This window comes from Cololabis saira, chromosome 5 (genome assembly GCF_033807715.1).
Source record: "Cololabis saira isolate AMF1-May2022 chromosome 5, fColSai1.1, whole genome shotgun sequence".
NCBI classification, from domain to species: Eukaryota; Metazoa; Chordata; class Actinopteri; order Beloniformes; family Belonidae; genus Cololabis; species Cololabis saira.
The window spans coordinates 43305528-43318715 of record NC_084591.1 but is presented as its reverse complement, the minus strand read 5'-3'; the positions used below and the strand labels follow the sequence as shown (position 1 = coordinate 43318715).

At 39.7% G+C, this 13188-nt stretch overlaps 1 protein-coding gene across 3 annotated transcripts in view; it reads left to right on the top strand.

Moving 5' to 3' along the window:
• Positions 1–13188, top strand: part of cadps2 (Ca++-dependent secretion activator 2) — a 290724-nt gene that overhangs the window by 165271 nt on the left and 112265 nt on the right. For all 3 annotated transcript variants that reach the window (XM_061722218.1, XM_061722219.1, XM_061722217.1), the window contains exon 15: positions 8325–8388. In XM_061722218.1, coding sequence (XP_061578202.1) covers positions 8325–8388 — 64 coding nt within the window. The remainder of the gene's footprint in view (positions 1–8324; positions 8389–13188) is intronic.

Here is a 13188-nt window from a genome sequence, read left to right as displayed (position 1 = left end):
AAAAAAGGTCAAACATTTTTGAAAAAGCTCCAGGAGCCACTAGGGCGGCGCTAAAGAGCCGCATGCGCCTCTGGAGCCGCGGGTTGCCGACCCCTGGCCTAGACAATGGCCGGGTTTCCCAGATCAGTTAAGTAGTTCTTAACAGCGAAAGACTTCTTTCAAACCTTCTTAAGGAGCCTGTGAAAGAAAATCGCGTTTCCCAGAGTCGCTCTTAGCTTAAGTATCTCTTTCATTAAGAAGGAAATGAAAGATGCTGCTGACCCAGTCTTTACAACCATCTTAGTGAACAAAGACTCACAGATCCAGCCGTGTCAGGCAAATCAATATCACACCAAGCAATGAGATATTAAAACAATGCACCCCGCACAAATTTGGATCTATTTTATACTTTAGATTTATATTGTTTAGCATTCATTGGTGACAGCAAAGGGGGAAAAAAAAGAAAAATAAGGAATAACAAGTGTGTTCCTGTATATGCTTTATGCGCACAAATAAAACGATCATCATGAATATCATTTATTTGATAATTTGGCTGCTATACAGCATGTTCTCGCTGCAAATCAACCGTGCGCAAAGCAGAACTGTTTATATGAACGCATTGGTGCGTCAGCATTTCAATCCCCTGGACGTGCTGTCGGACCGGGCTGTCCAGGCAACCGTGACACCTGCCCGAGCCCGAGCCCGAGCACCTACATGTGTGATGACAGGGAAGCAGCAGCTGAAGAACGTGATCCTTTGATGAATCGTTCATTACAGTCTCAAATATAATCAATGGTGTCGGTTTATATTAAAGAATCTTTTTGCCCAGAAGAAAAAAGAGCGAAGACAACGACCCATAACTATTTTCTTCTCTTGAAAAAACACACCTGCACCGCGGGCTTTAGGAAAAAAAGACGCTACAGAGTCGGGATGCAGCTGCATCAGAAGAGCAGTGGAATGCGTGGCGGGGATGATCTCTGCAATCTGAAGCCCTCTATAATTGTAAAAAGAATTTCACTTATCACGGGTTCTTTTTGGAACATAAACCCTGCGAAAAACCAGGGATTGCTGTAATTCCACGTTGGGATTTGCGAAACTCGCCTTCTCTTGGCTCATGTTTTGAACGCACACACACGCCCACCACGTTTCCTCCCGGTCTCTGCGTGTGGGGAAAAAAAGCCTCACTGTAGCCAGAAATAACGGAGTAACGCACCGTTTGGATGAAAAAGGGTCATTGAATTATATTTATCATCTTAATTTTTCATTATAACGCACAGGCAGCAGTGAATTAGTGCGTTAGGTAGCAGTGCTGCGTGTGAAAATGCGCTGATAGTGATCGGTGATCGATTTGCCTGGCATCGATTGATTTGGTTTCAGAACCGGACAGCTGCTCCAAAGAGCTTCTGAAAGAGCGAAACTAAAGAACGGTGTTAAGAAGTCATCTGGGAAACACCCGTATCTTAGGGTTCTCTCTTAAGTGAAACCTTCTTTGAACCTCTCTTAAGTCCTTAAGAGAGGTCGGATCTGGGAAACCCGGCCAATGTTGGGATTATCCTAATGTCCCTAAAACATGTGCAGGTTTCCACAATTTAGTTTGGATTAAAGTTGAGCTGAAGAATAATGCAGGATGAATGTTATCTACAGCTGCAGCTTTTTTTTTTTTGCTTAGAAGATCATTTTAAGATGAATTTTGCTTTTTTTGGGCCAATTATTGTATCTATTGCCCCTCCCTATTGCAAATGTTGAAAGTTAAAGATTTTATCTGTTACATTCTTATTCAAATGACTTCTTAAACATCTCTGAAGGGACCACACGACTACAATTATATGGAAACTTTAGGGCATTAGATAGCAAGACTTCCATCCATTCACTCATTTATTATTTACTTGAGAAAAAAAGAAAATAAAACCACCCAGAGTGAAAAGAAGGCTTTAACCAATATTAATCTATGTTGTCATTAGTAACATACATAGCTCTTGTAATGGTGTGTTTCAAGCCGCAGTTACATTCTCTTTTGCGACATCCTTTTGTTTCGAAGAAGATAGAAAACTGTGTAAAGAGTGTTCTTTAGCTTTCATTTGTTCACACTGAGATTATTTCATGACCAAATATTGATCAGCACAGATAACCAGTTCCCTGATAACTGATGTTTGTATGATATGACATCACTATGTAGGTGCACTTGATTTAAGCAGCACAACAGATGTAGTTGTTTTCCTGGTCAGTTTTACTGACCTGTCAGCTCAGAGTTTATAATAGTTTTGCTGGTCTTTTTAAAGTCATCCAAGAAAGGCAAGACAAGATGAGAACGTAACCGTCCATCTTTTCCCATTGTAAACTTCTGTGATTTTTCTCATTTTGCAAAGTTGTCCTGGCAGTTTAGGGTCATTCACAAACTTAATATGTCCGTGCTTTAGAATGTCCACAGATGTTTTTACAGGACAAGATGATAGGATAGGTGCTGTTTGCACTGTTGAGTCAAAAACATTACGCTGTATTGTGTTCCAGCTTCTGCTCAACTGACGTTGATGCAGTGCAAATACGATATTACATTACCAGAGGAGGGAGGGGTTGTAAAGCACTTACCGTGTCCTTCACGTGTGGTCGTGAACTTATTGTTGATGTCATGTTTTCTCATAATTTGCACCTCACTGCATCACCAGTGTCGCCAACGGACAAAACCTCAGAAATGTACGTATGCCAACCTTGATGTGTGCGTGAGGGACCGCAATTTTTCATGTCACTTTTTGAACATCCGACTGTGAGCTTGGAAAGTGGCGTACGCACGTTTTTTGTGCGCCGCACTCTTTGTATATGAGGCCCAGTAGCGGAGCCAGAGGGGGGTTAGGGGGCGGTCGCCACGGGGCCCACAAGCTCATAGGGCCCAATGATAGGGCCCCGTTTTGTGTGATACATTCATCTATAATCGTAAATTGTAGGCTATAATAACGATAAAATGTGCATTGTGCGGCCAGTGTAGGCTGATTATTACTTTACAACTGTCCTGAACGCATCGGGGCTGTGAGCCAACGCTGATTGACTGTAAAGCCTGAATTATGGTTCCGCGTTAAATCGACGCAGAGCCTACGCCGTAGGTTATGCGGCGACGTGCACCGTACATACGCATCGCCGTGTACCCTACGCCATAGGCGCTGCGTTGGTGTAACGCGGACCATAATTCAACCTTAACAGTTACAGCCAATTTGCCAACTCTGCAAGTTTGCTGCCATGAAGGAGACGAGCGCTAAACTTTAAAAGAGGACTAAGCATGTACAAAGTTTTGAATGTTACCCTGTTTTCCACGTTACCTGGATTATTTTGGGTTATGGAAGAGTCAACTACCGTTGGTGAGTCAGTGTAACCTTCATAAATAATTTCTTTATCAGAATGTTGTGGTCCTTGACCACCTGCCTATTTGAATGTTTGTGTTGTTGTCAACTAGACCGCCGAGTCTATTCTCTGTTATAGAGCTCAGAAATGATGTTATAGACCACTGTGTCTATATCTATCTAAATAGATTGTGTAATTTTAGACCAGTTATGTTTGTTTGTTTTTTGTATTTAAGCTCTATCAAAGATGGAACTGAGTCAGTCTGTGACTATCTGAGTTTTCAGCTCCAGGTGATTGACAGCTGTCAGGCTGATGTGTGTGTGTGTGTGTGTGTGTGTGTGTGTGTGTGTGTGTGTGTGTGTGTGTGTGTGTGTGTGTGTGTGTGTGTGTGTGTGTGTGTGTGTGTGTGTGTGTTCTTCTGAACAAGTTTGTGACTTTACTCTGCTTTCTGCAGCATAGGCCTATAGGCTTGGCTCAATAAAAGTGAGAATAAATGTTGTTTGATGGGTAGGATGAGGCGTTGTTGAACGTTAAAATGACTATCATAAGGGCCCATCGAGAATGCTCCGCCTCCTCTGTACTGAGACCCACGCTCCGCCACTGATGAGGCCCCATGTCTCTCGGCTGGCCTGGAAACGCCTTGGGATCCCCCCAGATGAGCTGGACGAGGCGGCTGAAGATAGGGAAGTCTGGGGTTCCCTGCTTAGGCTACTGCCCTTACGACACAACCCCAGATAATCAGAGGAAGATGGATGGATTCCCATATTTCTGATGTTAGGCAATTCTGCACACCATTGATTATACCAATGTAAAAGATGCTCAGGTAGATTATTGTCCCTTTCAAATCCATATTCCTGTATTTGTTAGAAAAAGACAAGTCTCACTGGTGATGAAAGGAGAATGAAATCCAATTGGATTGAATGGGCACACAGTTGTTCAAACATGGCCCTTTTAGTGCTGCTTTGGTTTTCCAGAAATTCAATCAAGTTTTTCAAATCAAAAACAAAGTCACCTGGCTCTGTTCTCCATGCTAAAACCAGAACTTTCAACATGTTTCATTTCACTATTTCCTCTTATTGTGTTTTCTATTTTTCCTTTGCAGTTATTTCACCTCTTTAGAATTTGTGTTTTATTTGCATTTTTTAATGTTTTTTGTCATAGAGGATCTGGCTTCAGCGTGGACACCAGGAATTTCCTTGTTAGTTTTTCCTGAAATGATGTCTTAATAGTTGCAGGCAAAGAAAATGACTAAAAAATGCTCCTAAACTTCCTCATGAAGGTCTGGCAATTCATGAATCCGAAGGAATTATTTATTTTCATCATGTTCCAATATTCCCTGACCGACATAGTCCTGAATAACCTCCATATGTTGACCAAAAAAATGACACATGTTTTTAACTTTTTTACAAATTGAACAAAATGTCTTCTAGGTACATCATTATACATTGGTGTAACTGATTGGCCTGCAGAAACCGGCAAGGCCCACAAATAAAATATACTAATATACTAAATATACTAATTTACTATTGAATTAATCACCAACTATTTTGATAATCGACTTAGCGTTTTGAGTATTTTATTTAAAAAAAAAAAAAGTCGAAATTCTCCAATGGCAGCTATTTAAATATACATATTTTCTGATTTCTCTAGTCTATGACAGTAAATTTAATATCTTGTGATTGTGGACTGTTGGTCCACAAACTGTTGGCTCTCTCTGCACCAACTTTCCACCAGTTTGTTCCTTTCTTTCCTTAATAATTTGTACTGCAACTACATAGTCTCCTTCTGGGAATTATGAGTATTAGTCAGATCAGTCAAGCCCAGTTCAAGTTTACAACATTGTTACCACATTATATTTTATCAGAAAAAAACAACAACAAAAAAATAGAAATAGTTGAAAATGATAATAAAGATCACCCAATCACCAATGCACCAAAGATTGTTAGTTGATCTTATGGTGACACATTTCAAGCGTACCAGATTATTAATTGTGAAAACCCGTCTGCAGGACTGATGGGGAGAAGACAGTTCATCAGAGCTTTCAAACATGACCTTTAAGGAGCCATTTCTTCATCAAACCTTGTGCATATGTCTTTCATGTCTTTTCCGCTCTGGAAAGCACTGCAACAGAAAAAAAACTCTTATCTAGTGTTACACCTACACTTGTATGATTGTTATATAAAGTTGCCATGACAACTGTGCCTTCCCCAACTGCCCTTTTGTTTATTTGTTGTTAGTTTAAAAAAAAAAAAAGTGTGTGTGTGTGTGTGTGTGTGTGTGTGTGTGTGTGTGTGTGTGTGTGTGTGTGTGTGTGTGTGTGTGTGTGTGTGTGTGTGTGTGTGTGTGTGTGTGTGTGTGTGTGTGTGTGTGTGTGTGTGTGTGTGTGTGTGTGTGTGTGAAATACGACATGCATGAAACTACTGATGGTATCGATTCCTCTAAGTCAAAAGCTTGTTTTTTCTACATAAATCAGAAATTCAGCCTGTGGGCCATGTCTCTAGTTTTACCGTTTCTAACCTCCTTCTCTATGAGGGATTCTGAGGGGCGGGGCTATGATAATGAGGCTCTGCGCTGATTGGCTGCCTGAATGACGTGTAGCAGGGGAGGACATGAAGCCTCTCTCTGGCAGAAGAGCAGCGGCTGCGTACACTATTAAAGCGTGTCCCATGCGATGCGATCGAACTTCAGTGACAAAATCAATTCCATTGCTTTATTTTCTATTGGACTGTCCTAACTGGCCACGAGTTTAACAGTTTCAGTGTGGACAGAGAGCGTCCGATGTCGGACGCTCTCATTCAGTTACACGGTGTTAACGGATCTTAAGCCTGAATTATGGTTCTGCGTTAAAGGGGACATATTATGGCATTTAATGTATATTTTAAACAGGCCTTGAATGTCTTAAAAACAATCTAAAGCTTGTTTTTTCTACATATATCAGAAATTCAGCCTCAGGGCCATGTTTTTATTTTTTTCCGCTTCTAAAGCCTTTTTCTGTGATTCATTTTCAGGGCGGGGGGGGCTATGATAATAAGGCTCTGTGCTGATTGGCTGCTTGAATGACGTGTAGCAGGGGAGGAGACAAAGCGTTGCTCCGGGCAGAGGGGCAGCGGCTGCGTAGCAAAGCGTGTCCACGGTTCTGCGTTAAATCGACACGTACCCTACGCCGTAGGCTCTGCGTTGGTGTAACGCGGAACCATAAATCAGCCTTTAGTCACCTAGTCTTCAAACAGGAAGATTGAATTTAATTCTAAACAGTTACACCACAGTTATTTACTCCAATGAATCTTGTTAACTGTAAAGAAATCACAACACTGAATTTTCACAAATGGCAACTTTATTGTTAAAATATATAAATAAAATGTATGCACTATTACTGGCTCAAGGAAGGACCGCGCGTCTTCTGAATGTGAACAGCTCCAGGTGCTTGAAAGATCTGAAACCACAGAAGAAAAATGTATTACGGTACTAATAGAGCCCCGAGCCCAGGGCTCCTCGACGGTCCGGTCCGTGAGCAGCCCCCGCAGCTCCGTATGCGGCGCCGGGGCTCCGGAGCTAAGCTAAATACTTAGCCCATGCAAAGATCATACAAATATAAATAACATTAAAAAAAAAGGAACATACCCGGTAACTGACTCGTGTGCAGTTACCGGGTCCGTGCTGTGTGAACTGATCCTTTTATGAGGGTAAATGTCGATGCAAAATCTCATTTCTACTGTCCCTCGCTGTTTAAACAGCCACCGCTGCTGAACAATGGCTGACGCTCTGGCCGGCGGAGTTGGTTGTGGGCGTGGTTTCAGCAGCGGAGGAGACCAAGGCGTGGTTTGCATTTTGGTGACGTAACGAAAATGCTCAAATCTGAACGGCTCGTAGAAGTCACATGACACTGGAAGGATCATCCAGACCCTGCATAATTTGGCTGCATTCCTCCTTCTCTGAGTTGTCAGGGTGAGGGGTGACCACTTTATAAGCAAGAGAAAACGTGTTTTTCATAATAGGTCCCCTTTAAGATTCATGATGATGCTTCTGGATGGCTGTGTTAGATGAAACCTAAACAAAAAATGTTTTTGTCTTCTTTGTCAATAGTCTCTCAACTGTATTTTAGTAACTTTTCTTTTTTTTTTTTTTTTCTTTTTTTTACTTACACGTGGAACCTAGAGTGGATCAGTCAAACAATATGTATTTCTCAAACTTAATGACACACTGCAGAGACACAGTGTGGGCTTCACAAGTTCTGGTGACAAAAGATTGAGTTCAATGCTGCTGATGATCATTTCTTTTGAACTTAAAGCAATTGCATTCCGTCAAAACTAAGAAAGGCAAAAAAAAGTCATTTATTGATAGTTTCTGGTATACAATGGAAGAGATTAAGTGAAAAATTAAACACATGACATTTAATTAGCGATAAGCAACAATTAGGAATTCATACAACTTTCATAATTCTTCTTAAATGTTTAGCAATTAGGTGTTCTTCTATAACATTTTGTTAATTTCTATAAGACACCTCTTTAACACATTTTAATTTAACACACATTCATTATTTTGCTCTCTAATGGATTTCTATTTTTCATTTAAATGAACATCATGAACTCCATGACTTTTGCCAAAGCACTAAAATTTCAAACTATTTCTGTCTGATAGTGTTCATTTAAACCCACACTTTTTTCCCCTTGTCATATTGGTTTGAAGAAACAGAACATCTGCCTGTAGGTTTTTGCCTAATAAATGGCCAACCTGTGTGACCGCCTTCCTTTGTTTGTTAAGTACTGTTCACTTGTCAATTAGCAACGTGAAACCTCCGTGAACTGCCTCATCTGTGCTCAGATGAAGCTGGAGGTGAGAAAAGCTTCCTTCATCAGGGTAATTAGACAAAAGACGGCAGCCATCTGTTAGTGCTCACAAATGTGTTCCTTGCTGCTTCAATCTTCCTATTCTTCTTCTTTTTTTATTCTGCCTCTATTTAGTTGTCCTTGAGATTGTTTCTACATGTGATGCCGGTGCACATTTTGCATTTGCAGGTACTGCTTTCCCTTTGGACGACCAGATGGGGCCTTGAAAGCAACACTTTCCCTGCTGGAGCGGGTAAGGAAATAGTCTAGGTCTGTTTTTATTTTTGTAATATTGCTTCTACAACGTGACATCAAATCTTAATTAGTTTTAGCAGTTACACACTGCAAAAACTCAAAATCTTAACAAGAATATTTGTCTTATTTCTAGTTAAAATGTCTCATTTTTTGTCAAAAAAAATTTCATTACACTCTAACATGAACATATATATTACATTATTTGTCAAGTATTACATTATCAGTTTTGGAAGAAAAAAAAAAGACCCACCTGAAAATGTAATAAATTCCCAATAATGTAATAAGGTATTACATTATCGGTAAAAATGTTATTACAATATCAGTCAGGATATTTTATTACATTATTGGTGAAGTTATTACATTATTGGATTTTATTACATTTTTTATTGAGTTAAGTGCAAATTTTATTACATTTTCGGGCGTTATTACATTTTCAGGAAATTATTACATTATAGGGTGCTACACGGACCCCTGCTGGTGCTTTTCTAGTTTAACTTATTGAGTTTTCCTATCTGGTTTATTGCTTTGTTATGTGCTTGAAAATCTTGGTCTCTCCCCACATGTGAAACAGACAACGCAGAAATGGGGGCTTGGACCTGATCATCAGTCAGGGTCTTAACATTTCCAAGGTCTTTGTGACTGATGTGGCCCTGGTTGACCACTTTTCTGTTTTCTTTGAAAGCACCATTTCCATCCACTCAAGTACCCAAAGAGAGGTTATAAAAAACACTTTTTTTTTTTTTTTTTTAAACAGACAACTCAGCTGAAACCTTTAACCAAGTCTACTCTTCCACTTCCACTCGGCCCTGTAACTCAGTAAATGAACTATCAGATAACTTTCACTCTAAAATTTCAGATATCATTGACTTCATTGCCCCACTGGTAAGTTGTTGAAAAGGGGCGTGTCAAAAAGCTGAACGGAGGTGGCGAAGAAAGGTTTTGTTGGTACAGTATTTGCCAATAATGTAATAAGGTATTACATTATCGATAAAAATGTTATTACAATATCCGTCAAGATATTTTATTACATTATTGGTGAAGTTATTACATTATTGGATTTTATTACATTTTTGATTGAGTTAAGTGCAAATTTGATTACATTTTCAGGCGTTATTACATTTTCAGGAAATTATTACATTATAGGGTGCTACAGTCCGGTACACTACAACTAACAAAAATGGCTTCTCTGATTTCCAGCTCTGCTGCTTCTCAAGAGCTACATCCTACCAATGATAATATAGGAATCAGTTACGTAATCGTCAATGCTAAGTGCCAAGTAAAATAAAAATTGATGTTGATTCCCAGTCCTCCAAAGTTCAGCAAGCACGATAGAGGCGTTAATCAAAATAACCTTATTAAAATAAACACTGGTAGCCATTTAGAGCAATTAAAGAGCAAAAAATTAGAGTGATATTTTCTTTGTTTATCAGAAACGTGGCTACTGGAGGAAGTGTATGTTAGTTTAAATGAATCAACTCCACCTGGTGATTTTAATTAGGAGCACTGGGTGATAAAAATGGGAAAAAAATTGGGATTAAAAAAAAAAAATGTGATCATAATAATCTCAAAAGCCCCACGCTTCTGCTGCTCTTCATCCTAGCCTGGCCCTTGAATTGCCCTGCAAAAACTCAAAATCTTAACAAGAATATTTGTCTTATTTGTAGTTACAGTAAAATGTCTCATTTTTTGTCAAAAAAATGTCATTACACTTACAGTTGAGGACGATATTATTAGCCCCCCCTATGGAATTTTAAGTTTTTTCAAGTTTCTGGCAAGATCCTTTTTAGCAGAGCAAGGCGGTTCTAACAGAGCATTCCTGAACATACAATTTGTCATTATATGAGCCAAAACATTTATATTTGTGCACCAAAACATTATTATGTAAGAAAAAGCTAAAATGACCAGGGGCATTATTATTAGCCCCCTTTAAGAAATTACCATTTATTAAGTCATCACACAAGCCACTTTTATGCAGTGATGTGCTTAACCTTCACAGGTGATGTGCATAGTGAGAGGCATCATTCAACGCTCCAAAGACGGCAACACAGTGCAGAACAAGCCTGGCAGAGGTAGAAAGAGAAAGATTTCAGAGAGACTGGAGAGGAAACTGGTGAGAGACGTGTCTAGAGACCCCAGATTAACTTCCAAGGCGCTGGCAAATGACTTGGCCACATCAGGAATCATTGTCTCGAAGAAGACCATAACTAGAGCTCTGCACAGGAATGACCTACGAGGGTGCAGACCAAGAAGGAAATCTGCCAGTGAAACAAGATTTCTTTGCTTGTAATGAGAAGATAAATCTTGTCCCACTGGCAGATTTTTCTACTTATTTCAAGTGAAAATTTACTTGAAACAGGTGAAAATTGTCAAATAAGTTATTTTTCTGGTAATGACTCTTGTTCTAAGTGTAATGAGATTTTATGACTAAAAATTAGACATTTTAACTAGAAATAAGACAAATATTCCTGGTAAGATTTTGGGTTTTTGCAGTGTGTAGAGGGAATTGTCAATAAAAAGACACAGCGACGGAGCGATGACATGCAAACATATTATCACTGGTCAGATTGAGAAGGGGACCATAGAAAACATGGTTTTGGAGTAGTTACACACCGACACAATGTTAACTTTCGTGACCTCAGACTGGCGTAGACGTGTGTCACTGGCGCATGTATGATCTTTTCTGAATTTATGATTACTCTTTGTCAGTCACCAATCACCAAGGTCGGTTTATGAGCGGGTTTGTCATTGAGTGGGGAAAAATGGTTAGAAAAACAACACCTCATCCCATCCATCAAACAACATTTTTTCCTCACTTTTATTGAGCCAAGCAAGCCTATAGGTCTATGCTGCAGAAAGCAGAGTAAAGTCACAAACTTGTTCAGAAAAACACACACACACAGGCCTGACAGCTTTCAATCACATGGCGCTGAAAACTCAGATAGTCACGGACTGACTTATCTTTGATACAGCTTAACAAACTTGCCGAGTCGGCAAATTGGCTGTAACTGTTACAGCCAATCAGCGTTGGCTCACAGCCCCGATGCGTTCAGGACAGTTGTAAAGTAAGAATTAGCCTACACTGGCCGCACAATGCACATTTTATCGTTATTATAGCCTACAATTTACGATTATAGATGAACGTATCACACAAAACGGGGCCCCATCATTGGGCCCTATGAGCTTGTGGGCCCGGTGGCGACCTCATCTAGAACTAACTTTATTAAAGGTATTGTGACATGAAAAACACATTTTTCTTGATTTTTTGTGTTTTGTTGGGTTTCTTGACATCAATTACACCCAAAAAACAACGAATTTTTAACATTCAGTGTATTGTGTGCTTTCTGGGATTTTCCGCATAACTATGCAAAAACGGCGCACCTGGTTTGGTGGCGGGTCGTTACGTATAAACCCGCTAAATCACCGCCCCCTCCACCCAGCTCCCTGCCTCCTCTCCTCTGCAGCGCACCATAAAGGCTGATTTATGGTTCCGCGTTACACCGACGCAGAGCCTACGGCGCAGGGTTACGCGGCGACGCGCACCGTACGCCGAACCCTACGGCGTAGGCTGTGCGTCGATTTAACGCGGAACCATAAATCAGGCTTAACACGGAGCTGTTAGAGCCTCTTCTGTTCTTATCACCGGAGGAAAACTGCTAAGAAGACCCGCGGCCACTGACTGGACTTAAGATAAGGGAACACTGCTGCTTGCATGCCTTTATTTTTATGATTGTTTGCTGTGGACTGTCTGCTTCGCCCTGCTGCTTTTCCGTGCATGCTTCGCCTGTCGCTCCCGGCTTAACTCTCCGACGCCACTGTGAGCGTATGGTTGGGTTGGAGGAGGTTTGGAGGAGGAGCGGCGCAATGATTGACAGGAAAGGGGGAAAAGGAAGCGTTTTTCTTTTTTTTTTTTTTTTTTTTTTTTGTACTTTATTTTTCTATGTGCCACACCATAGTGACGTTCAGTATAACAACAAAGAAAAACAACAACTAATATACATATATAGACATAAGACAGACACCAACCTCAACATATACACGAAAAAAAAAAAAAAAAAAATTAAAAAGGACATATCTAAACAACAAACACAAACAAAGCAAAGAGAGGCCTAACATGCCTTTAAATACCTTCTAACCCCCCTGTTACCTCCCTCCCCTATACATCCCTTACACTTCACTCTTTTATGTATTAGCCAAAATTCCTATTTTCACAAATCCTTATTTCCATTCTTATTTCATGAACACAATACAGCTAGAGGGAGAGAGACGCACCATGAGAGCAAGTAAGCAAACGAGCACATAACAGTGCCTCCAAAGATAAAAAGATAATAATAAAAATAAATAAATAAAAATAAATAAAAAAAAAAAAAAAAAGATTAAATTAAATTAAGTTAAAGGAAAACAAAAAACAAAAAAAAAAACAAAAAAAAAACAAAAAAAAAAAAAAACATTAAGTGCTCCCCGTTCAGTTGTTGACTCCTCCATATTCATATTCATATTATTATTATTATTATTATTATTATTATTATACTCCTCCATATCCGTCAAGTAATCCATTGACCGCCTCAGTATTAAGAGTAGTAAGCTTTTAGGTGCATTTAGATCTCTTCATTTCTTATGCTATCTTAGCATTTCACCCCCATTTTTTTTATAGCTCTCCCACTTAGCCCACAGCATGTGTCTCATCCCAAGATTTCCTCTGATTTTACATGTTAACTGCTCCATTTCTTTTACTTGTTCCATTAAGTCTCGCCATTTCTCTAAAACTGGACTTGATTTCTGAAGCCAGTTTTTTGTTATG